The sequence below is a fragment of the Lethenteron reissneri genome, chromosome 13 (genome assembly GCF_015708825.2).
Source record: "Lethenteron reissneri isolate LAM-NWPU_2019-01 chromosome 13, ASM1570882v1, whole genome shotgun sequence".
Classification (NCBI taxonomy): domain Eukaryota; kingdom Metazoa; phylum Chordata; class Hyperoartia; order Petromyzontiformes; family Petromyzontidae; genus Lethenteron; species Lethenteron reissneri.
Window position 1 is genome coordinate 6,271,860 of NC_083791.1, and position 27,337 is coordinate 6,299,196.

The window sequence follows — 27,337 nt, forward strand, 5'->3', positions numbered from 1 at the left end:
AGGGGGGGGGTGACGCGGTGGTAGTGCACGTAGCGATGGAGGGGACGGGTGACACGGGGGTAGTGCACGTGGCGAAGAAGGGGGGGGGGAGTGACAGGGGGTCGTGCACGCGGGGATGGAGGGGAGGGGTGACGTGGTGGTAGTGCACGTGGCGATGGAGGGGGGACACGTCGGGGGGGGGGGTGCACGCGGGGATGTGTGAGTGGGTGGGGGCGAAGCGGACACGATTTGCCCCGCCCCCTCGCAAGCCCCGCCCCCAAGCCCCCCCCCCCTCCCCCCCACCTCGTGGCGCGTGGGCGGGAAGCTTCTCGCTCGCGGCCGTCACCGCCGCCGCCGCCTGCCGCGACTTCCTCTGGGCAGAGACGCGCACGGACAGGCCCCGCGGCGCCTTCGTGACAGGAGAAAAGGAGGTGGTGGTGGTGGGCCGCGTGTGCACCCGGTCGCCAATGTCAAGGTAAAGAAAATCGCGCGAATATTCTGGAGTAAAAAAAAAAAATTAGAAATTAATAAAAACCCACACACGTCAATTGTTGATTTACGGACCGACGATGAAGGCTCAGCTTGTGGTGGTGTGCGAGTTGATGGCCGGTAACTGAACTGTGCACAAACTCGTGCGGTTTGCTTCAACAAATGCTGCTTTTATGAGCCAAGCTATCTATTATAACAACAACAACCCCGACGCAATTTTTATTAATACTACAAAGGGGACACGATAGTAGGAGAGTTTGCCGCATGTATTGATTGTACTGCCGATTTGTGTTGTTGAATCGTTTACGATGCTGCTCCATTGGAGAGGAATGGAGGAGGGTGGTGGGTGGCTTTGCTAAATGTTTGTGGTGATGTGGAATCGTGTACAGTGCACTATGCTGGCCAGATTTCGTGGTGTTTTAAGGACTTTAACGCTCCCTACCCCATTATTATTCTTCAGTCTGACCACGTTGCCGTATCTCCCCCCCCCCCCATCCTAATTATGCCTTCACTCCCCCTCATTAGCCGGTATCATCGATTATATTATCGTCTTTACAAAACCACGAATCCCAAGAACCTCACACCTTTTACTCGCCCACCGCTCTCAAACCCAACAAACAAGCCGGCGCTTGTGCCAGGCTAGGTGCACCTTTGAGGCCACGTGAAGTGGGGAAGGGTTCGCCCACATGAGGTCACGGGGTCAATCGGAGGGTGCCATGGGTTGACCCGCCGATGCACCACCACCACCTCTGCTCTCTTACTCTGCCAACTTGCTGTGCTTTAACCGCCCGGCGCTCAGCTCGTTGTTGTGAGCGCCTCTCCTCTGCCCTCCGTTGTTGTTGCTGGAGGGCGACTGCCGCCAACTCCCCAGCAGCAAGCCTCCTCCTCCTCCACAGAGGCCAAACTTGACACCGCTCACTCTTTGGTTCTTTCGGTAAAGTCACGTCGGTAGAAAAATAATCGATCACGACGTTTCGATCGCAACACAAGCAATCGTCATCAGGTGTTACAACCACAGCAAGAACTAAAAACCTGCTGAAGTAGTTGACACTGCTTGGTAACAACCAGTCTTCGGCCATTCCATTCAGCTCCACATCCTGTACAACATCAGCCCGATTTCTTTTCCTGCCCGCACACATTTTAGCCCTCTCGAATCATCCAAACAGAAGTTGGCTTGGACATGCGGTAGTTTGGGCATGCAGGCTACATGACCCAGCCAACGCTCACTGATGGGAACATGTCCATATCTCTCAATGATGTGTCAGCTCACAATCCAATCTGGCTAAACCTGGGATGGATTGTAGGCAGGACAGCCTGAAGGTTTTAAACCGGTGCAGATATTGCTTAACAGTGCTCCACGTTTGGCACGGATAGATTATGGAGGGCATAACTGCGCATGAATGGTTGGTTTGACCAGAATCACCCATAGCCGCCTTTGTCTTCCCAGTCCTGATATTCACACACCATGCCAGGTACTCAATGTTGAATCGACCTCGGGGAGGTCCATAACCAGTCTAGGAGCACCATGGTGGCGAGATGTTAACTACCTCGCCTGGTATACAGGAGGTCGTGGGTTCGTTCCCGACCTTGACGCCTGGATATTTGGAGCTTGTGTGTTCTCTCCCCGTGGTCGCGTTGGGTTTTCTCCGGTTTTTCCCTCCACATTTTTGTGGTCAAGTAGCTTCCGAAAGAAGAGCTGTCTAGCCCAGTGGGCCTTACCTGGTAAAATACAAATTGTAGCCATCAATCGGCGGGTGGCCTAGGACTTTCAAGTGCAGAAAATGCTTCTTAAGATTTTTCGTAAATCTAGAGAATTGTAGTCTAACTAAAAGGGACTCCGCACGAGTCGTCTCAGGGGTAAGGCACTTTATTAATGCCCAACTGCACACCAAGCTTTACCGCCAAAAGACCTCGTTGCTCCAGCCACACTCCCCTTTTTAAATCTTTTATATTAAGTTCACTTGCTTGCTTGCGCGCTTACGACCGTGCAAATCTTTCGGTCGTTTTTAACCCACTTCCCGTGATCCAATCGAGCTGACATTTTGCACACAGACTCGTTGTGCGTGACAATGAATGTTCGTGAATTTTTTTTCCAAAATTTTACACTTTTTAGGAAAAAATCAATTATATTTAATTACCAATTGCTTAATGGTGGCAGGCAATCATCTGACCCATAGGTGGCAGCCATCTCAAGCCAGAGGACGAGAGGACTCTAGCCGCCACGCATATAAAGGATTTATAGTGAAAAACTTTGTTTTTACGGGTTCATTTTTATCCTCTCCCTCCGTTTATTCTTGGCCTTCCAGAATGTTCCCTGCCACTTCTCTCCCAATCTTATTTCTTCATTAACTGCCCCCCCCTAACCGTCTTTCACCTCTTCCCGTTTTCTTGCCTTTTCCCCAATTAAACCCCAAGGCCAATCATCTGTCCTGCTTTACCCCTATTAGTATGTATCTTGGTGTTATTAATGTCGATCATATTAGTGATGTTAGTCATCTTGATGTTATGAATGTGTAATTAACAATGGTATGATTTATCTGCAATTTACCTATTCGTGGTCCTGACCACTTATAACATATCTTATATCTTTAAGTACCATTCCCACCCCCATGTTTTACTCTATTGATAGAATGAGTGACCCTGTAATAAAGGTTATAGGCTATCGTGCTATGTGGTTGGCAGCAGAGGGCAGTGCAACAAAATCAATTGTACTGTTCTCCAACGTCCAGTTGCCTCTCCACTGCCCAACCTGCACTGACCAGTTTTATAAGTATGGTCCAACAAGCCTCATGACCCACACTGTTTGGGGAATCCCTCATCTAGCAGTGGATTGGCAACAAGGGATGAACATGTACACATTTTAATGGGCATGCTTGGGTTACAGCATTATTGTTGAGGTATTTTGTCTACGAGGGGAAATGTCAGCATGACATTACGCCTTAACTTGGAAAATTGCTTGCCCTGACATGTTCGGCACAAGTGAAAATTCCTGTGCACCGACTATTTATTTTTACTGCATTGATCAGCGACTGCTGGTATCATAAAGCGTTGTCTTATACAGTTTTATATGCCATGTGGCTACAGTTTGGCTGGCTGCTGTTGGACATCATCATAGGGCTGCCTTTAACATAACTCCTGATGAAAATTCACCAAGACATGGAGGTAAGCATATATTGGCAGGAGATGACCGCAACAATATGCAGCGTAATATTTTTTTAAAAAATGAAATGAAATCCTCTCCATATTCAAGGTGATGGATATGAGCATTGTTGGAAATGAATTAGTCTTGCTTGACACAGGATTGGGTTGAACACTGCAGTAGCAAAAATATTTGATGAGCCAAATTTAAATGCCACCATTTTAAAGTGGATGACATTTTACATTTCACTTGTGGCTTATTAATCCTTGCTTACACCACAGATTGACTTTTGGAGCATTTTTTAAGTTTTGAATGAACAGTTAAATCATTGTTCATTTGAAAAACCCATGTTACTGTTGCATTTGCTTCAACTGTTAACCAATTTGACTCTTATGTATTTGAATCAACCACAGTAAATAATTTAACATTCACAATTTCCTGAGTGCAAGATGACTTTTGGAGGTCTATAATTACATTAATGAGAGCAAATGTTTAACTATACTATTATCTCTCACACATAAAACCCAATTCTAAAATACCAAAATACAAATAGTAGAATGTTATTATTTTAAATACTTTCTGTTTTTTTTAAACATATCTGCAGTATGCAGTCATTTATTATATCTACTTAATGCATCTTAAAATACGAAAACTTCTCAAATAAAAGAAAAACGAAGTATAAATTAATATTACAAAGCAAATAAAAATTGCCGCACCATATACACACCACCGCACCATATAAGCACACCATTGTTTATTTAGCTATGGGAGGAAACCAGAGAATGCAGAGGAAACAATGCAGAACAGGGGCAGAGCATACATACTCCACACACAACAAAGGCATGAACTGAGGCCCTATTTGCCGTGAGGCACAAGCGTTATCAGTGCACCACCCTGCCACCCCACGTTCCGCTTTCTCTATAGCAGTGTAATTCCCCGGATGCATTTTTAGGCTTTGCATAATTTTCAGTGTTTCTTCCATATACTATTGTTAGTGTCCCATGTTTCCAATCCATGTCACAGAAGGCAAGATGCATCAATTGAAAACACTAGTATTTAGGCATAATTGGTATGTTGGATTTTATTGTAAAATTAACATTTCTATTGTACTCCAACCTGTTCTTGCTCACTTTATTTAATAATTTTTGATATACCAGTCCTCCTGCAATAATTGCCCTCGATATACAATCTTGTGAGTTTTAAAATAAATTTCCTTCCAAAAGCTATTTAACGTTGTAAATCTGACATGTACATGCCGTTTTTCTCATTTATCTTTGTCCCAAATGTTTTGCCTTTTAATAAAGTTATTTCAGTATGTAATTGAATAATATCGGTCGCGAAAGCCTATGTGTTAAAATGTCATAGTTTGTTTACGTGAATCTGTTATGGGTGTGTGGCTGATGGTAGTGCAATGTGGCGCTATAAAGTTCCGTTTGCCAATTTATTAAACAATTGTTATTTTTGCAAGCTCCACCAAAAGATAGCCCAAGTATATTTGATGTCTGAAATAAGCCAAACCCAAGTAGACAATCTTGTTGACCCATAATTCCTGTAATCCTCTTGTTAAATATTCTGCTGGTTTATACATTTCGGAATACCTGGTACAGATTAGCCCCCCATTGGCATTACATATTTTAACATAATTAGAATTTCTTCTAAGATGAAATTTGTTGAACATTCCATTGTAAAATGCCAAATTTAAACTATTATATTTAGAAATTTTCAGGAACATTTCAGAATTGTTCAGTAAATTGATTATTTCATTGCACATTACATTTTAATATTTATATTCATTATTCTTTAAAACTTCACTGATGAACCTTTAGATGTTATCTTGATTTGAAGTTTTCGTGACTGCAGAAATCCATACTCTTTGGTTCTTTCGGTAAAGTCACGTAGTTAGAGATAAAATAAAACAAGTCACGACGTTTAGATCGCAACACAAGCGGTCGTCATCAGGCAAAGGAGTCAGCCTCTAAGGAAAACTGCTTATACAGGGTGACCCAAAAAAAACGGGCCCCGTGCACACGGGGCCTATTAGAGTTGGGGCCCGTGTATAAGGGTTTGGGGATGGGCGTAGCCCAAGTATATCAACAGCACCAAGAGCATGGGTGGTGCACGAGTGCCAATGTAGCAACAATGCCAATGTAGCAACAATGCCAATGTAGCAACAATGCCAATGTAGCAACAATGCCAATGTAGCAGTAACTTGAGATGTTATGGTCTAGTTCAGGGGTCGGCAACCAAAATAACAAGAAGAGCCATTTCTTTCCAATTCGGTATAAAATTCAGTATTTCAAGAGCCGCAATGCATCTGAGTACATACGTACTCATTGTCAAGAAGCAGCGCGTAAAGAGCCGCATGCAGCTCCGGAGCCGTAGGTTGCCGACCCCTGGTCTAGTTGTAGCAATGTACGAATAGTACCGAGTAAATCTATTTGCTAAACATCATTAACTTTCCTACAGAAATAATATGCTGCATTATGTTTGGGCCAGAAATACAGCTTGCACTATTTGTGTAATACATATTAAAAAGAGGTTCCATTACATTTTGGAAGCATAAATTTCGTTTTTTATCATGGCTTTCTTCAACTGTCCCTCGAATGCAACATAGTGGTTGTGGTGCAGCATTACTGTTTTTCTTTTGGCTCGCTTTGTTGCATTCTTTATGCGTGCTCATTGGGGAGTGGAGGGGTGCTGGACCAGTGGAGAGGAGCGTGTTTCTCTGGGTTTGTTGTGCCTGTGGGCAGGTCTCGTGAAAAAGCGATGCCACTTGGTAATCTTAGCAACGGTTCCGGCCACGTCAGCTATGAGGCCATTGATCTCTTACTCTGATGATGGGCTCGTATGTACATTGGCAGGGCTTGATAAATACCGTGTAATGTGTTATGTAACTTATGTACATAACGCTGGATACTGTTTGGTTTAGTAATTAAATTAAGTACATTTTTGGCTTCCACAGGTAAGGCAGATTTTCCTGAATTGTCACAATTATGCTGACAGTATATGCTATTTAATCATCTGTTCACTGCCGTTCTATTTTGCAACATATTTAATTTATTTATTCTTTATATTTCAGCCACCAGACCAATTGGTTAATTGGAAGAAAGGTTCTAAAATACATTGTTTATTGCAAACGGATACATTTAAATGTTATTTTAACAAACTGTACAGCTGTCAAACTTGTGGCACTGGTTTTCTTAATACACATTATTCAACATTTATTATCTTGGCCAAAATCATTGTCGTGAAGCAATGAATGATGCACACATACACGATGTCGACCAGTAAAGGATTAGGGTCCCAAATATGAATTGTTCATTGGTGCTATGACTTGCTGCCCTGGCTTTCAAAATAATTGTACTCCATTAAGTGCAGTGGGTAGTGTGACATCTGAGTTTATTGACACAGTCTTGACACAAGAAGACATTACTTGATCACCCAATGTCGGTGGTGCTCAATGAATGACTCCCGTGTTAGCAAACTGTAGTAAATCCAGCCCAACTTATACCACAATATACTAATAAGCACAAATAAAAAGTTGCGTAATGCAGTCGCAAACAATTGGTCAGTGATTGCAACTATGATCCTCACCTATTCGTCCCTGTGGCCAATATCACTTTGGCATCTCAAAAGGCAGCAATGTGGAAATGTCTACAACAGTGATTCGAAAATGATCACTTTCAAATAATGTCACAATTTTTCGTAAATTACTTAAATGATTAGATTAATTATTGATGACATTTTCATGATAGTGTGTTAAGCACACCATGAAAATTAATCTTTGACACGGTGCTATATGTCCGTTAAATTACATGTTATTCAGAAAATTGGGACATTTATGTTATATCTATAATCCTAATTTATTTCCCGAGGTGAATTAATCTTTTGTCACAGGGATTCTGGTTAAAGAGCACGTGGTAATGTGTGTTTCCACCCATAATAATGAGTCCTGATGACAGTGAGCTCATAATGCATGGATTTAATAACGAGCATATTGAAGTAAAATTTTCTACATTTATCTTAAGCTGTGCTGTTTGACCCTTTGGTGATACATGTACTCATGAAAGAGCGCATAATCTATGCAAGGAATAACATGCAACATTATCTTTGGATGATGTCCTCTAAATATAGTAATATCTATTAAAAGCATACACCAAATATAAATTTGCTTTATTAGCATCGGCCATTATCTATCCACTGCCAGATAGAAAATCTCCCCAGGATGTTACCAGCCTTCATGCCACTGTGATGCAATAATCCTTCTTACCCCAGCACATGAGATGGTATCACTGTGCAGTTGCCATTCCTTCAGGCATGTGTCCTTTAGCTGTTATTACCTAGTCATTATCGACCATCGGCCACCATTTCCTCTAGCAATTTATCATGGCAATATGTCTCATATGCTTTTGTTCTCTGTTTTGTATGTTCCTCTACCTCTCAGTAATTCCAAGTGTGTTACCTCTCCTTGCTCCCTGCTTCTTTATGTGTGTGTTCAGCTATTGTTACATTGTGTACCATATGTTGCATTTTTATTTCAATTTTGGTCGCCAGTGAAGCGTATTAGGCTGATACTGTCTATATAAAATGTGTCATGGCTGCTATACTTATCCTGACTTAGTAGAGTGCCACTGTCAAAGTTACTGTCTTACTCTTGCACTGTGTGCATCGTTATTAGAGCACCTGTTAATGTCTTGCGCGTTCATGACTGCAGAGTTGGAAACTGTAACAAGCTGCACATGTGTGATATGCCAGCTTTAGTTTGAGACAATTTTGAATCATGTTATACGTTTTAATCTACTTGAGTTTAAAAGAAGCAGCAGTGTGCTTGGGGAAATAAATTGTGTGAGAAGTAGAACAGTCATTCAAAACCAGCCGCGAGTATAAACCATCCCATCCTTCACCTACATACGGCGAGTGAGCTTTGAATATCATTGTATACACAAAAGATGTCACGAACTTTGTCATGTAAAATGCTTGCGATGTTTTATATAAGTTGTTGCGTACAGTTGGCCAGTTTTACAACTTCTTTCAACAATTGGCTGTACATGCAGAGATTATACAAGGAGCAGTGAATGGAGTCGGAGGAAGGCAATCGCAAGTCTTCGATGACAGACTCTCCAGAGGGAGAGTATCCACCGCTCAAGAAGCCCAGGTCAGTGCCACTATTCTCATTGTCCTTTGCTCTACTGCTCTGTGAGCTCTCTGTTAGGTGTTGCCTTCAGAACTGGCAGTATCATGGTCCTGTTTACGTGCACCCATCGCACCATTGATACAGACTAGGATCATGTTCAAGGACTGCGTTTGACCGTGTTTTCCTGTGCAGTATTTCTACAAATTGCATATATTGCAAAGATGATCTCAGGAGCTGTTGCTGTAGATTTCCTATTACAGGGAACTTATGGTGTTTAAATGAAACGTGTGGGATTAGGTCTGCTTATCCAATTGATGGACATTAAAATAATTCTTCAAACGGCATTGCTACCTTCATCATTACAGTACATTTGTATGTACTGTACAACAAACCCCTAATATTCGCAGGTGATACGTTCCTGGAGATCTGGTGCTACTATTATACCTGAATATTTATACTCAAAGCTCTTGATGAAAATAGTTTAAATATAAACTGTGCGTATATGTTAATGAATACATATATCTTGACTGAAAGCTTTCTTGACTGCAGGAGTTCATATTCTTGGGTCTTTCGGTAAAGTCACGTAGATAGGTTCAAAGAAAATAACAAAACATTTAATTTTCTTTTAACTTTACCGAAAGACCCAAGAATAATACATATATCGTTCCGTATCGTGTTAAATTACATTCAGTAATGATGAGATTAAACATTTAACAGTGCAAATATCATTATCAACTACCGCGCTCTCACCGTCTATACCACTGCCAAGCCTCGCAGTACTGTACTTGTTGAGTAGGCTCGTGCTACGGCCCACGAACATTTAAAACACGACCCCAGGAATCTGAAGTAGCACGACAATGAATTTGCCACAAATACGCGAAAACCGCGATGATTAAACGCGCATATATTAAGGGTTTACTGTATGTAGAAAATATGCCATCATTGGATGTGCTGCTGAACACAGCGAAGATTCATGACACGATTCTATTTTTGCCAGTGTAAACTGTGAGTCCCCAGATAACATGTAAAAACGCTACGTCTGCAAGTATGGTTTTAGGATAAAACATTTACCCCGACGTTTACAGAGATTGCACAAAGGTGGTGAATGGTTGAACGCAATTTATTATTTTACTCCTACTATGTAAGCCACCTGGTGCATTTGTTCATTTTGAGCATTTTTTCCAGGATGCACGGCTGAGACGTAGCATCTGGTTTTCACTGCGGTCGTCGTGGTAGCACCGGGGGTCACATTCCACCGCAGATAGAATGGACAGTACGTTACAAACAAAGTAACATTCTTTCTGAATTTCAGGGAATTTTTCAGACCAATGCTCCCTGACAAGAGGTTAACTTTTAATGGCAATACAGGAAATGTAATTGGTTAAATATTTCTGTGATATTTGCAAATGGCTTGTCATACGATCCCACTGACAAAGTGTTGTGCAGCCAGTTGCCCTCAATCAATGTTGACAGCACAGTTTTAGAACGCCAGGCTCTTTAAATAGTTACTTTCACTGTCACATGGCCTTGCAGTGCTACAATTAACTTTTCATTTTGTACATGTGGTAATTGGCTTGTTATTTCTTTGCTTCAGTGCATCCAATTGTAAATTATGTAATTTGGCACGTATGATGAGTTAACCACAAGGTCTGTTTTGTTGTCCACTACAGCTGAATACTATGCAGTTAATCGTGAGTCTTATTAGGAACTACACGATTAAACAGCACGTTATTGGTGAAAATGCCGTTTAAAGTATCCAAAACAATGAAACGTAGGCACGGTGCCCAGAAATGTCCTACAGTAAGATGGCCTTGTGCAGCCAAGCAGCAACTATACTTGCTGCAACCATTTACTTGCCGAGTCAAAACTATGATGTCATTGTTTACAACCAAGCAAACCCTGGAATATTACAAGTGGTGGTAGGAGGTGATTGTCACAAGTAGGTGGGTGAAGTGCTTTTTTTTTAAACCTCTTACCTTTTTGCCATATGGCTACATCTAAATGTAGTAGAGCCTCATTGTAAATTATACTTAAAATAGGAAGGTTATTTAGTTTTCTTTTACCCTTTTTTACGATATGTCTGTACCATAGTTTCATTAACCTTGTGTGTTTGTGTACCTTAAAGTAAATAAAGTTTGAGAATTTTTATTCTTAAATATGAACGCATTTGAATATGTGCAAAAACAATAGTCTCAAGCAGTGCTGATAAAACGTTTCTGTTAGGTGACCCCCTTATTTAGTAATTTTAACACGCTAAGCTTTCGCAGCCAATATCCATAATAAAGTTTTTTTTTATTAGATCGCGTGAATAATGACTTATATTCACGCGATCTTACCCAAAAAAACCCCTTTCGTGTCAAAATTAACCACGGCGTATAATAAATAATAATCACACAGCCATATATTTCCTGTTGCTTAATACCCCTGTAGCAATCCCATTCTTTTGTAATGTGCACTGAAGCCTACTTTATTGAGGGTGATATTGGCACGTAAAATAAATATTGGTTGATTGATATACAGGCTTATATATATCTACTAACTATGGACCATAACATAAAAAATAAAGATTGATTAATAATGTTCTTAGGTTTTTTCGGTAAAGTCACGTAAGTAAATAATTAATATTAATAAAAGTAAAATAAAAATAAAATAAAAATCACGACGTTTCGGAAGCAACACAAGCTTCCGTCTTCAGGTGGAACAGTCACAGCACGATAGCTGTATCAAGTGAGAGAAATTACAGGAAAACTGCGTTTTTATATATACTGGTTAATAATGCTCACATACACAGGTAATTGTAGACATAAAACCATTTAAATTTTGACAAGTGCACACAAACATTCATAACTATACATTTAAAATGAAACGTACATGTACACAGGCCAACACGTGAACACAAACCTCCACATTTGCACATAAACGCAAGGAGGAGGGGCACGGGGAGAAAGACATGACTAGAGAGGCGAGGAGAGTCAATGGACAAGAGATGAGAGAGATACAAGGTGGAAATGACATGGGTAGATTGGGATGTGAGAAAGTGAAAGATGGGGAGAGATTAATAGGCAGGGAAAGACCGTCACGAGGAAATGACGCTTGTAAGCAGACGCGTGGGGAGAAATATACATCGGGGACAGAAACGAGAAATTCGAGGTGATGGGGACACAGTTCGAGATGGGAGACAAACGGATCTCCCATGACCCCCATGCGTTGGCTTTTTATAAAAATAAATTTTGAGCTGGTGAAATAATATTGGTTTGAAAAACTAATTTATAAAAGGCAGTTCTGTACAACTTGGCACACAAGGGCCGTTTAACATGAGTTCTGCTTTTCACCAATTTTGTATAATAATTTTTATTGCATTCACTCTTTCTGTCAAATGGTATACAATTTAATTTAAAATAAACGTCATGTAGATTTTACAATTTTTTGTCACGTGATTAAAATTTCTATATGTACATGTCAAATCACGTTACCTGTACATTTCTGAATCCGTCTTCGTTGCTATTGTAGCGACATGGAATGGGTCTCTACGTAGCATAGTGCGAGTTGCTGATAGAGAAGGGGATCTGCAGTTGCGGCAGCCCTGTCTGTCAGCAGGCCACGTGATAAGCCAGAGAGAGGGATGTAGGGGAAAGGTGATAGAGGGGGCACGCGAGGTCAGCCCGGGAACCCGCTAGTAGGCTCTAGAAGGGGGGGCGGGGCCAGGCCGGAGCGAGGCCACGCCGGGAGGATAAAAGGGGACCCCGAGCGAAGGCTCGGGGCTGTTGCCTGGGGTTGGATCTTGTTGTGCTGCTGGAGTCTTCGTCACCGTCTGCGTCTTCACCACCACCTCGGCGTCGTCAGTCAGGCAGTCTGCCGGCTGTCCTGACTGAGCGCTGTAGTTACCTCTTGAGAACTGTGAAGGCTATTAATAAATGGAGTGCCTCCTACCCCTAGTGTCTCTGAGTGTGACTACACTATGATGAATTTCGATTTAAAGCTTTCGTGACTGCAGGGATTCATATTCTTGGTTCTTTCGGTAAAGTCGCGTTGTGGCCGAAACGTGAGAATTTTTATTATGTTTTATTTTTATTATTTCCCTTCTACGTGACTTTACCGAAAGAATCAAGACTATACACTATGATGGGGACGAACTTTTTTCCTGTTCATTTATTTAACAAATTTTAAACAATGCATATAATTGTCATCTTTGGATGTATTTTTTTGCCCTTGGCAGGATTTTTATCCAAATGCATTCTACACTAAATGACCAAAGCATGACCAATACATAGTCTTGGTTCTTTCGGTAAAGTCACGTAGAAGGGAAATAATAAAATAATAAAAATAGAACAATTAAATTATCACGACGTTTCGATTACAACACAAGCAATCATCATCAGGTGTGAAAAGCACAGCAATATATATATTTTTAAACCGCCATGAAAGCTTTAAATCGAAATATGACCAATACACACAAACATTTGCTATCTTTGCATTCCCAACTGCATTGCACATATCAAGCAACGTGATTGGCACATTAATGAACAACCCAGAGAGCAAAGTTGTGTCATATTATTGGGCTACTTTCCCAAAGGTTGGTTGGAATATTTTAGCTCGCCTGTGGATCTTGCATTGTTTGCATGTGTGTCAAGGGCTGCATTTGCAAATGAGACCTTTTCAGCTGCAAGACATTCTCTTTGATAGTTTATTTTTGTCTGTCCTGTGAATGAATGTTTCCTGCTCTATCCGTTTGGGCTCAGAGCCTGCAAATGCTGATTCTCACAGAGTTGTCAAGATAATGGAGTCTTTTGGTAATTTAAAAGACAGTCCTTGTATTATTTGTTAGTAAAATAAATTTAACAGACACACAGCCTTTTTACTTTTCCTGTCCTGGTGATTCTGTTTCACTGATTTTGTGTATTTTATTTAAATTAAAAGAAAAAAGTGTCCTTTTAATGAAGCCAGTTTTATTTTGTTTTAAGTAAAAAATATATACTTGGTTGTGTGGGTATAGTGTACATAATATGATGTAAATATTAGTATTACATTAATATCCAGTCTGATACGGCCTTCATTTTCACCATATACTTTTTCTACATGGATTTACAGCAATTGTGTATTTTATTTGGTTTGGATGAATAAGCACAGTGGCATCTTTCAATGCAATAAATTCGTTTGTCAGTTTAAGAAATCTAGGAGTGATTTTTTTTTTGTGGATATGAATTGTACTGCTAAGCGGAATGAATTGAATACACGTGCAGCAATTGCGCGAGTAGAATAACCGCTTAAGGCCATTACTTGTAATTTTATGCTACTTGTCCTTCGGCCATTAGTGTGTACCTCCTGTAGCGTCTTATTTAATTGCGATCCTTGTTTCAATGGGAATTTGTTGCATTCATTTATACGACACTTATGAGATTCTGAAAAGACTCCTATTATTGTGGTTTGTCTTTCCACACCACTGAATTTTCTAGATCCAATCCTCAAGGCACTCGCTACAAACCTTGTGCCAGAATTTCACAACAAGCTACAAACTGCTTATTTCTAAGGAGATGACACTTCATTAACACTTGAAAGAAATGCCAGAATTTAGCTTGTCAAATGCAGGTTGTAAGTAGCAGTCATCCAGATTGGAACAAATCATAGGTATGGGTTTCTGTACCAAAAAATACCCAAAGAATAAATTACTGTTGATGTTTTAGGATGAAGCAAGGACATTGAGACGTGTGGAACAAGATTAATTTTGGATGTATATGACTGCGGTGACAACATAAACAGGCCTTCATACAGCAATGAATATAGAATGATGCATGTAATGATATCAAGAGTATATGTAGGTAGAATGGTACTGTAGGTAGGCAGGCAGACGTAAGTATGTTCGTAAGTAGGTATCCTGAAACCAAGTGAGAATCCGTGGAGATTTCATATCTCTTTTTCCAAATAGGAACATGTGGTAACATTTAATTGATAACAAGTGCATAGTTACAGCATAGAGAATTGTTGTCATTCGCATTGCTATTATATTGCCCTCAGACCAGGCTGTGGAGGACTCTGAGAGCACTGAAAACACAGCACATGATGACTCTGTGGTCTGGCTCGGCCAAGTTTTTCTTACGCGTGTAGTAGCATTGTTATTGCTGTTTTGTCATTGCCAATTAGAAAGCTGCTGCCCAGCCTGAAGCTGAAGCTGCCGCAGGAACTGGTGCTGGTCATTGGCACAGGTATCAGTGCAGCTGTGGCGCCGCGCGTACCCGCCCTGCAAGTCCTGGAAAGGCCTTATCCAGGCCTTGCTCGACGCTGCCTCAGACTTCGACCTTCTCGAGGAGGAGGAGAGCCGCCGCTTCACGCGATGCTTGCGCCAGGACAAGAACCTTGTACATGTCGCGCACGACCTCATCCAGAAGTTGTCTCCTGTAAGTATTGGTGCATGCTTTGTGATATGTAATTATTTTTTATCACGAGTCAAACCTGGTCCGAAACAGGACAAACGTGTCCGTGAATATTACAATGTACTGTAATACTCCAAATCAATCATGATTCAAGACCATGAAGTGCATTATTAGGGTTCAATACCAATAATTATTAAAGTGCCTAAATAGGGTTCAATAATTCTATATTTACACAGCAATGCCTCAACTTAGTCTCAATACTTTGGGATATGTGGTTAGATTGTGGCAATTTTTTTGCATGTGGGATGAAACAGACATGCCAGGACAAAATGCACTCATGTGATGGATTCAATTCCAAAAGCGTCTGCACGAACAAAGACTACCACCTTACTGTCCCTGCCTGGGAGTGTCTTCAATTCCTCTCTACTGTATGTATGTTTGTTAAGCTATTTCGCACCGTACGTAGCCAACCGTGCTAATGAGAGGTTCTCGCGTGCTGCAGCGAACAGGAAATGTTCGCTCCACCTTCTTCAAGGACTGCCTCTACGAGGTGTTTGAGGGCCTCGAGAGCAAAATGGAGGAGGTAGGCAAGCGTCTGCTGCAGTCGGTGCTGCGGCTCATGGAGGACGGTGCCTTGGCCCTCACCACCAACTTCGACAACCTCCTGGAGATCTACGGCACACAGCGCGGCAAAACCCTTGAGTCTCTCGACCTCAGTGATGAAAAGAAGGTGATGTTAGCTAGCCCCTCTTAAGTTGTTCATTTTCGCAGCGTGGACTATGGCAATGCTGGCCAGTGTAAACAAATAAAATGTCTTTCTTATTTGGGAAAGGGTGGTGGTCGTGAGAATTCTAACAACTGTTTTTAAAAAAAATTCGTCGGGTTTTTCCCATTTTTTCTGGCAACAAAACTGAAACCTTTTTACAAGGATTCATGTCTGCATTAACCACAATACTTGCAGTCAAAATGCAAAGAAAAAAACACTATGATAATATATGCATTGTCCTTGAAACTGATTGGTCCACACCAGGGACGGCTTTCTTTTGAGCCTCGACCCAATTGGTGCTCGACCAGAGGACGCCAAAAGGCGTACAGCTCAAAGACAATGCCCTATCAAAGTAATGAGGGCTCGTGGTGAGCATTTACATCATTAGACCTCTTTTGCCAGTAGCAAAATATAATAATAGGGGTTTTCCCCTTTAATGCAAACATGAATCCTTGTAAAAAGGTTTCAGTTTTGTTGCCAGAAAAAAGGGGAAAAACCTTATTATATTTTGGTACTGGCAAAAGAGGTTTAATGATGGATTGTTTTCGTCATGAGAAATTTAGTTGATGGTGTGATTTTTGTCTCGATTGATGAGTTACATTTAAAGAGGTCCTAATATAATAAGGTTCCACAAAGCAGCCAGTGAGGTATGAGGAGGAGGGTGGTGGGTGTGTTGGTTATACATCGACTGCATATGCTGAATATGCAAGTACAGTAGCTGATCCGGTTGTATAATTGTGTGCAGTCACAAATGACAGCACAACAAAAATCACAGTAAATTTAGTTAGACACTTGGGTTAAATTCCAGCTCTGAGAATTAAAATAACGGTTTGACTCGTCTGATGAACCTTCCTCTGATTGCAAAGCGAATGGGAAGTGCTGCCCTCTACTGTGTGTGGGCCAGAAGCCACTTAAAGGGATCTCGGGTAGCTCTGTAATATCTGCTTCCATGGGCCGTTTTCCAATGCAATGGGTTGCACTGCTCCGTTAGAGATCTTAAAAGATACATGATGCCAATGATACAATCGGGATAAAATTGGGTAAAAAATATTTTAAAATATCTTTTAATTAAGATTTCCTCTTAGCACAGACAAGTAGGTAATTTGAAAAAACTAAAATGTAGAATCAGAATCTACTCCAAACATGCTTCGCTATTTTTCTTTGATTATCGAGTTGCGGTTCTTGTCAAAATAGCCCCTTGAATTTCTGTCGATCCTCATCCCCTCATCATTGTGGATGGGTCCTTGTCTGTGCCCGGCAGGTGTTGGAGTGGGCACAGGGCAAGCATCCACTGAGTGTCCTGCATGTGCACGGCGTTTATACCAACCCCAGCGGGATTGTGCTGCACCCCGCCGGTTACCAGAATGTGCTCCGCAACATTGATGTCATGGTGAGCCCTTCCCTTGAGCTCCTAGTGAACTTCTGCTGAAAGTATTTTAGGGGTTGCGCTTTTCTGGGATAATGTAGGAAACATGACGTTTGATGTGCAGTCACATTTGGTTAATTTGTAATCGTATAAGTCATACGCCTGACTGACATCACTCGGTCTTTCATTTGGATCTTATTAACCACATTGGTAATTGACATAAATAGGTGGCAGTTATATATACACTGAACGCACGGCCAAATTATTCTTGTGAATACTAGGTGTTATAGCCTCAGGCTGAGGTGTTCAGGAAATGGCTGTACAGCAATTGATTTTTTAAATGTAACTGAGCAAAAAACTCAACACATTTTGCAATAACACTTCCTTAAAAAGAAACGTATAGTGTAGAGATTTGAGTGTTATCCCCTTGTCGTATGTGTGGGTTTTCTTTGGGTGCAATGATTTACTCCCACAAAGCACTCGTTAATGGGATTCGGCATACTTCTGCAATCACGACTGTTTTGAAAAGGAGTTGACAATGATGCCTTTGTATGTACATAAAGGGTATTTCTAAATATATGTATTAACGGTCTTAACCATTCATAAGTGGCTCGATTTGACTTAATGAGGAAATATTTTACGTCAATATCTGTCATGTTTTGCTTTACTCCTTAGCCTATTTTCATTCCTAGAAATCGGAGGTTCATAAATTAAACCCAGTGCCAGTATAGTCTTATTGTGTCCACATGCCATTTTCTCTTTCTCGTGTGTGTTTACTTTGAATTTCTGCATTGTTTACAGAGACCCCCAGTTGTATCCCAGTTGCAAACACAGCGAACTCACTTGGAATCTGTAGCCAATTTCATACCTTAAAGGAACCACTTTCATTCGGTCAACATCTGTGTCGTTAAAAAATGTTATTAGAGAACGTGCATACAATGATCTTGGCTCTTTCGGTAAAGTCACGTAGAAGAGAAATAATACAAATAAAACAATAAAATGAAATTCTCACGACGTTTCGGCCGCAACGCAAGCAGCCGTCCTTGCGTTGTGGCCGAAACTTCGTGAGAATTTCATTTTATTATGTTTTATTTGTATTATTTGTATTATTTCCCTTCTACGTGACTTTACCGAAAGAACCAAGAATATGAATCCCTGCAGTCACGAAAGCTTTAAATCGAAATTTAGTGCATACAATGATCGGCTTATTTTTATTCACCGATGGCTTGTGCGACTCTCTGCCGGGCTTCCGTTTTAGATTTTTGCACACGCGTATTTTTGGACCACGTGTGTTTGGACGTGTGAGACAGCGTGAGATCCAGCACCTGTACGAGAGCCGGTCGTTCGTGTTCCTGGGCTGTGGTCGAACAGTCGATGACACCACTTTCCAGGCGCTCTTTCTCGAAGCTGTCAAACATCGCTCTGACCTTGAGGTATTATTGAGGGTTGCACTCGTGACACACAACAAAGTGCTTGCCACAAATGTACCACATCCCTTGCTGGTCTCGTCAAGGAGCATAAATCAATTGCACCACATCCGGTCATCGCCGCAGTAGCGGCTTTTGGCGAACCCATCGAACAAAGATGGTTACTGCATAGCACGCTTTCAGATGCGCTTCTGCGGCCGTCTGGAACGCACTCCCAATATTAGGAAGCCACGGGAGCTATGCACTTTCAAATATACATTGAAAACTAATTTCTTTCGAACTTATTTTTGTCTTTAGTATTTTGGCCTTCCCCTCACACCTCCGATCAGTACGGTTGGCTACGTACGGTGCGAAAGAAGTTCAACACATACATCATGTTTTTTTTATTAGTTTACTTCGAGATTTTAGTAACTGAGCTTTTCCATTTGCACTTGCAGAACATTGCTTAACATCCATTATGATTACCACACATGCTGTCTTACAATTAGAAAATGGTTACTCGAATGTGTCTGGAAAATACCCTTTCTCCCAAATAGATATGTTATATATAGTTGTAAATGTTTTACAACTTAGAAAAAAAGTGGGTATAATGAATCGTATTGCATCAGCAACTACTAACTAACAAAGACTATGAAAATATGAATGAAATGAATTAAGAATGTAATAGAAAATGAAATCAGACACTATCTTTGTGTTATTTGATGCACTTTTATACCACTGGTATCTAGTTTTGTAATGAAATTTTTTGTTTTTGACTAAAGTTGGCATAAAATGGAAATGAAACATTTTTTTACTTATAAATGGTTTCTCTGTCACTTAATTTGAATCCTTGATTGATTCCCCCCCCCCCCATAAATGATTTTACATAACAGTAAATTGACATACTCTTAGGTTTTTTCGGTAAAGTCACGTAGGTAAAAATAACTAAATAATAAAATAACAGAGATTATAATAAAAATTAAATAATATATCACGACATTTCCGAGGCAACACAGTCTCCGTCATCAGGTGGGACCGTCACAGCTGAATTTACTGTATCAAGTGAGGCAAAATTCCAAGAGACAAGCTCTTAAATCCAAGTTAAGGGGGAGGAAGGGGAAGGGCTTATTATTATTTCTATAATTTTTTTTACTTACTTTATTTTACCTACGTGACTTTACCGAAAAAACCTAAGAGTATGAATCCTTGCAGTCACGAAAGCTTCAAATCTAGAAGTAAATTGACAATTAAACCTGTGATTTTAATAAACTCGCAGCACTTCATGCTGGTGCGTCGGGAAGACCCGGAAAGTTTCAAGAAGCTGCGCGAGAACATGCTGGACAAGGGCATCAAGGTCATCTCATACGGAGACGAGTATGAACACCTGCCAGAGTACTTCCAGCGCCTCGCCACTGAGATCTGCCAGCGGGGAAGTGCAGGTGAGAGCGGCGGATGAGTGGAAGATGTATTCTTGTTGAAAAAAAACTATTGGCTTGTGGCTTTGTAATGTTTACTTACGATTACTGTCGTCGAAATGACGATGGCTGTCGCAGAAACTTTTGAGTTGGTGGTTTGGGTATCCTTTGCTTAATATTTTTATTTAATGTATGGTCTTTGAGATGCAGGATCATTCTTGGATTAACGAACCAATGCGGCTGACATAGGTCCTTCTGCAGAGACTGCAGGGGTGATGTTAACATTGGGCACACAAAATAAAGCTCACTGACTTTGATAATTGTTTTTTTTACCCTTTTATCTGGCAACAAAACTGACACCTTTTTTTCTTTCAGTTTTGTTGCCAGATAAAAGGGTAAAAAAAACAATTATCATATTTTGCTACTGGCAAAGGTTCCAATGGTGTAAATGCTTACCCCGAGCTCTCATACTCTGATGGTGCATTGTCTTTGAGTTGTGCTCCTTTTGGCGTCATCTGGTCCCAACACCATGTGAGACGAGGCTCTAAGGAAAGCTGTCTCGGGTGTGGACCAATCAATTTCAAGGACAGTGCATACATTATCAGAGTTGTGTTTTTTGTTTGCATTCCGACCTCAGGTATTGTGGTCAATGCAAACATGACTCACTGACTTTGTTTACTCTAATCAGCCCATCATCCCTGTGGGGGGAGTCAACAGGGGATACCCTATGGAGAGGCTCACCCCTGCCAAAGGAATATGGAATTTCCACTTGGTTCAGGGCTGTAAACAGGAGATGAGAGTACAGCTGCTCATGTGAGCATGACGTCACTAAGCTTGTTTTTACTTTGTTCATTGAGCATTTACAATGACATATGATGATGATGATGATGATAATTCAGTTGGACTCTGGTGAGCATGGAGACATTTATCCAAAGCTGCTTCATAAGAATTCACCTTCCATTTCAGTTTTCTGGACATAATTTGCAACTTTTTGGGAATGCTCCCAAAGGTTTCAAAATAGTGTTATTTTCAGATCTCAACAAAGAGTCAATTGTGTGAGCTGTTCTTGGAGATTCCTTCCTGAAATTACAAAGGCATTCAGGTTTTTTTAATGTGCTAGCATTGTTTTGTGCATTTGCAGATTGTTCGAGCAGTGAATGTGCAAGTGAAGTCTATTGATTTTGTAGATCGAATTAACAGTGTGTGACGTTAATATTGGATGTGTAGGCAATTGTAGTGAAAGCTGCTTGTATTGCAAGTGTCACAGACATATTGCGAGGCAAGCTCCAGTGCTAGAAGGGCTTCATTTAAAATGTTAGGTCATCGGTGCATTACTCAGCCTATTCGTGTGAAGCAAAGTGGTAATTTAGGGTAATTAGTGGATTGGCAACAAAAAAACATTATTTCCTGCCTCCCTGCCTCGGTGTATTGCTCCACATGTCTGTGTGCTCTAATGCATTACAATACTGTGCCTAAATACAATGAAATGGTTAATTTATTAATTTAGTAATGTTACCACTTATCACTTTTGAGGCTTCTGGAACCAGACGAATTTTTGGCTTATTCCTTAATGGATGAAAATGAGTAAGTAAGGTGTGAAATATGTAACAAAAATATCAACTGCATTAAACAATAGAGGCTACTATGCTTGGTTTAAGTACATAAACTATAGTCTTGGTGAAAATCTGTCATAAAATGTATTATGTATGAATGTATATTCTACGTGTATTTGTGCTTGTTCCTTATGTATACATAATGTAAAAAATATTCAAAAGTATTTTTTATATGTATATATATAAAAAAGTTGTCTTCTTCACTAACAATTGGGGTGGAGTTTTCTCCCATGATCCAACAGTCACCATTATTGCCAGGTGTTACTGACTTAAGCTAGCCACGTTGATGAAAGGCAAATGATGATCTCTGAGTCTTGCTGTAATGTGGTTTGTGAATGGGACACAATAGTGATGGAATCTGTGTATAAGAACAGCGTGCTGCACTGCTTTAAATACACAAATGACACGTTTTAAATGATGCACCCAAAGTAATCTTGGAAAAAGCTATCCAAAGCACCGTGCACGGTGAGCTGTCATGCTGGTAATTGCCTGAAGTTGAGTCTTGCCCACATGATTTACAGCTCTTTCATAATTGGAGCAGGTCGTTAATAATTGAGACTTACAAGGCGTGGGTGAGAGACTTTTGTGAAATGGTATAAATTCTGTTTGGTCATGTTGACACCTGCGCATTTCCTTTCAAACCGGTGACGATTGATTTTAAATGTTTTGAGAAAATAAAATAGAGGCATTGGTGCCTGATTTTGTAACTACACCAAGAATCTGAGAGTGGTAACAGGCATGTTAGTAGCTCTTAAGCGTGTCCCCTGCTGCATGAGGTATTCACGATGTGTGGGTTTCAGCCAAAAAAATAATAATTGAATGCATGAGGACCTGCTGTTGGCTGACACTGGAGTGAATGTGGGTTAATCGGTGAGAGGGCACACTAGCAAGCTTTCGCTATCCTGTCTTGCAGTATCGAAGGTGACAGAGAGGTATTATATTACCACTGAATAGGAGAATAGGATCACAGATGTGTGTAAGTAATTTGGCACAATGCCGATCATCTCAACACAATCCAACAAAACTTTATTCTCCGAGGAATAATGCAAACACATAGAAGAAACACATAATGGTGGGTGTAATGTCTTGTGCAGGGACTAACAATCATTGCCTGCCTTCATAGCAAAATTCAATAACATGTGCCTGCCCAAAGCAGAATGTAATATGCCGCAGTTTCAAAAGAATTCGTCTTTTTAAAAATCTTGTCCACATGACAGCTTTTGACTGTGGTGCCGACTAGCGACAATGATGACAGGCCTGTTTTAATTCGCATTGAATATTGTTGCAAAGTTGTTTTAAACAATGTTGATGCTATTACTCTGCAGATCAATTTTCCCATTTCGATGTTTTCCATTCCTAGTGGTTCTGATTGGAAGGCACACATTTTTTTTCTGTGTTCCAGTATAAGGTTTTTCCCCTTTTGGTCACCTTCACAATACCGTGCCCGCTTTTATATCTACAGTAGGATACACTGAATGCTCCAAAAATGTTTAGGTGTTAGTAACTACATGTTTGAGGATACACACTGTTGGATTTTATATTATTTTTAAGTAATCCCAACTTTTTGTTCACTTGGAGTACAAATTAATCTAGAAAATTACAATAATATCAGCTTGCATTGAACACATTAATCTATGCTGTGATATTGTAACAAAATATCCAATTGAGTTACTTAATTGGTCACTTTGAACAATTAAATTGGCTTTAACACAGTGTGATTGAGTGCATTTGTGTGTATTAAGGACCATTGTCATGATTCCTTAAGGTTGTGTTTTTTGTTTGCATGTGCAGCCGCCAAGCTTGACAATGGAAATGTGGAGCTCTCCTGGTTCCCAGCCTTGTTGCTACACAGGTATGTTGTATTCAGTCGTCTATTTCCAAGGCAGTTTTCGTCTGTTTGCAGCCAAATGTATCTATACAACTTGTTTAGGAACCATTGGAAACTTAAGATTATTTGAAAGTGTGTCTTGTTTAACATTGTTTTGGAAAAACCTGTGACTTTAAATGACTGCCAACTTACGGATTATAATTTGTAAGCTTTGCGAGTCTCTCCTGGGTGTGTGCTATGAAGCATGTTGGACACCTGCAGCCACTTACAAATGAATCATGTCGCGAGAACAACTCCCAGCTAGCCGTGTCTCAAATAATTGTGTTTCATGAACACACCCAAATTCCCCTATGAGCGTTAAAACCACTAAGGCCTTACTGCCGTTACATTCACGATGCTAAGCGTTAATGCGCTCGTTAGATGTTTAAAATGTAAATGACGCGGGTAGAGTGGTGCAACCAAACAAAGGAGTGAGTCGCTGATCCAATGTAGGGTTTGCTCCTCCCATTGGTTGTGGCAAGTGAAGATAATGAACAATTGTCAGTCACAGCAAAATATAGGGGTTTTTTCTGGTGTTATAAAGAAGTTAGTGTTATAGGGGGGAATGTATCGAGAGAAAATGGGATAATTGGCATTTTGTATTAATTCTGCTGTTCTGATAGAAATTGTTAATCTTTTTTTCTCCCAGTTTAGATAAAAAAATGTTATGTATTGTAAACTTTTATAATCGATTTGAGATCTACCTTTTAAAATTAATTTTAAGTAAAATTTCGATTTAAAGCTTTCGTGACTGCAGGGATTGATCTTCTTGGTTCTTTTGGTAAAGTCACGTAGAAGGGAAATAATAAAATAATCAAAATTAAACATAATAAAATACAATTCTCACGACGTTTTGGCCCTGTTCTTCACCTGAGGACGGCTGTTTGTGTTGTGGCCGAAACGTCGTGAGAATTGTATTTTATTATGTTTTATTTTTATTATTTTATTATTTCCCTTCTACGTGACTTTACCGAAAGAACCAAGAAGATAATTTTAAGTACTTAAATAATTTTTACCTGTCCGTGTACTGAACAGTAGTTGCATTATATTTACGTTTCAATTAATGTTAAATAATCACCATCGGTGACGTAAACATGTAAGCGCTAACATTGCCCAATGATAATTGAGATGTTTTCACTGAATAGTGTCTGAATCGGCAATGTAAGTTTCCACGTCATACTTCTGCTTTTCACTGCTGTTTATAGGAAGCAAGTTTTGTTTTCATAGGCCCCATAGATAGTGTACAAGTGTTGCACCAATTGAGAGGCAGTGATTTCTCACAAGTGGTGCGGCTTCACAAAGTAGTGCTTGTTTTATTGATCCTGGATGCATGATGGGCTCTTGATCCGAGCTGGGATTTAAACTATTGATGTTGTAAAGGGAGCACGACTTCTCTATCAACAGAGCTAATGGTTGAAATAAATTCGAGTGTTTTGAATTACAAATTATATTACCGTCTTTTGTCTTTCAGAATTCAAAACGGAGATGAAAAGGGAAGATTCCGTGAGCAGCGATCAGCAGTGATGAGTCAAGATCTGCCGTGGCTAAAGAATCCAAGGCCTCTTAGCGGCAGGCTGCTTTAGCACATGACCAAGAGGCACGGGTTATGATGACTGTAACAAAGTGGTCACGAGATATGGGCTGGGAAGACAGGTGGGTTATAATAAGCATGGCCTGATTATTAGAGGTGTTGAGGATTGAGACGGAGGTGCAGGAGGAGGGAGAGGCAGGAACAAGTTTTAAGGGGTCAAGCTGTGAACTGAAATAAAGCCGCGTGATGGAATCGAGTTGATGAAAGACTTTAGCATGAGAACAGGGTGCCTGCCGTCAGCTTCGATTTAATATGAAGTCACCACACAGAGACCGTGCCCCCAGTTCACCGCTGATGTGTGGGGCTGCATGCACGACTTTGCACCAGCTACACTGTCATACAATACTTTGGAAAAGCCTGGAAAAGCAAGAACGATATACGTACATTGGCTCATAAAAATTTTCAAAAAATGCTAACGTCTACAAGCAGGAACGCTTTTATGTTAAGGTGATGTATAATGCGGTGAGTGTAGACTACAACTTGTATAATTTGCTTAAATGCTCAGGTTCATGGTTGTGGCCTCGAACTCAAATGCAGAGTATACCTTCGAATGCTAAAGCTGTAGCTCAAAGCTTGACGAGGGGATTTTTACTGAATAAGCGTATGCTAAAATATGAATTTGTAATGGCAAAAAACAGGGTCATGCTTTTAAACGTGTTAATCCTGCAAAAGATGAGCCCAAGACTCAACATTCTTCACATTTAAAGGATTTAAAAATTATCACTTGTGGTTGAGTCTTCTGCTGTCAAATCACCCCTCAACCAACATTGTACAACACTTAGAGCCACAAAAAAAGTTTTTTATGGCTTTGTGATAAACGACATTTTTTAAAGTTCCCTTGGTATACATATTTGTTGTGTTTGATAGGGCTAATACTTGACATTGTATATACCAATTTATTAGGACCCAAAGGGACTGGTTTGTATTTAATGGCTACATTTTCTAAAGTATGTTCTGTTTGTATGTGCTGTTTGCATGTGTAAGTTTGTGCCAACCGTGATGCCTGTTTCATAAACGCATTTTCTGCAGACAAACTGAACAGTAACTCAGCCTCTTGTCAATTCAAGGACTCCTTTCAAACAGTTGTTGCATTGTAGTTTTACATGCCGTAAGAATTGAGTGTGCAATTGTCATTTGGAAAATTGTCACTCTTTTTCCAGTTTTGTGAATTGTTTACCATTTGTTTAAGTTGTTTAAATTCAAGGCAAAGCGTTGCATTTATTTTAGTGAACACGTTCACATTGGTTGACATGAAACCAATTATACACTGAGGACTTGAAAAATAATATAAAGGGATTTTTTAAACAAATTTAGACGTTTATAAAAAAAGTGAAAATTCTGTGAACTTGCATTGTAGTCTACAATTATTTTTTTTCATGATATATTAATACAGTATATGATGACAAACAAAGATGTTTTAATATTTAAGCAGGAAAAATGTATCAACGTTTGAGCTTTGTTGCAACCATTTTCATTTCCCTGTTTAGACTGCAAAGTAACTTGCAATTGTGTTTTCGCAGATACCCTTAGTGACTTGCATTTTCTGTACAGACTGACACAATTACGTACATTAACAAAGAACCATTAACAAATTGGCCAAACAGAATATCTCAATATTATAAACGTTACAACGTTACTAACTTTGTTTACATTAGATCCTTTGTAATGTAATTAGTCTGACTACCTCAGTGTAGATATGGTTTTGCAGAATGAGATCACAAATGAAAGTAAGTCTTCGCAGTGTATAACTAGATTGAGTAAATGTTTTGTAGCCAGTTCAAGTGTGCAACATTTTCCCAATAAAGTATTTTTAGAAATATTTGCAAGTACGTGCTCTCATTGATGTGTGCAATATGTAAATACACATCAAGGAATTGCCTTTTCAAGTCGCTTGTTTGTGTTATTTCTTTCAGCAGGAAGTGCCCAATGAGCTTCGAGACAATTTGATTGGCGTCTTTCAGCTTGTGATTTTCAGAAATTAATCTGAAGTGTTACTAGAGCGCACGTGTTTCGTATTCATGCATATATTTAAAAGGGTTTGGGTCTCCATGTCAAAACACTAGACTGAAGTCATTTATTCTAGAGTGCAGAACGTATACAAATAACTTTGTGTATAAACATCAAGGTATTTCTACTCAGCAGTGGGAACGACATTGTATCGTTCAATCGTAGAATGTGCGTGTTGTATATAATATTAGTGGGAA

At 40.1% G+C, this 27,337-nt stretch overlaps 1 protein-coding gene across 1 annotated transcript; it reads left to right on the forward strand.

Moving 5' to 3' along the window:
• The first annotated feature begins 281 nt into the window (after positions 1 to 281).
• LOC133342046 (protein FAM118B-like) lies at positions 282 to 26,441 on the forward strand. Its single transcript, XM_061550942.1, is given in 11 exon segments — positions 282 to 454; positions 3,553 to 3,630; positions 8,662 to 8,762; positions 14,880 to 14,979; positions 14,981 to 15,133; positions 15,612 to 15,839; positions 17,137 to 17,265; positions 18,552 to 18,674; positions 19,924 to 20,086; positions 23,467 to 23,527; positions 25,014 to 26,441. Coding segments are annotated over 9 exon segments (1,149 nt in total). The 5' UTR covers positions 282 to 454; positions 3,553 to 3,630; positions 8,662 to 8,682; the 3' UTR covers positions 25,126 to 26,441.
• The last annotated feature ends 896 nt before the right edge of the window (positions 26,442 to 27,337 follow it).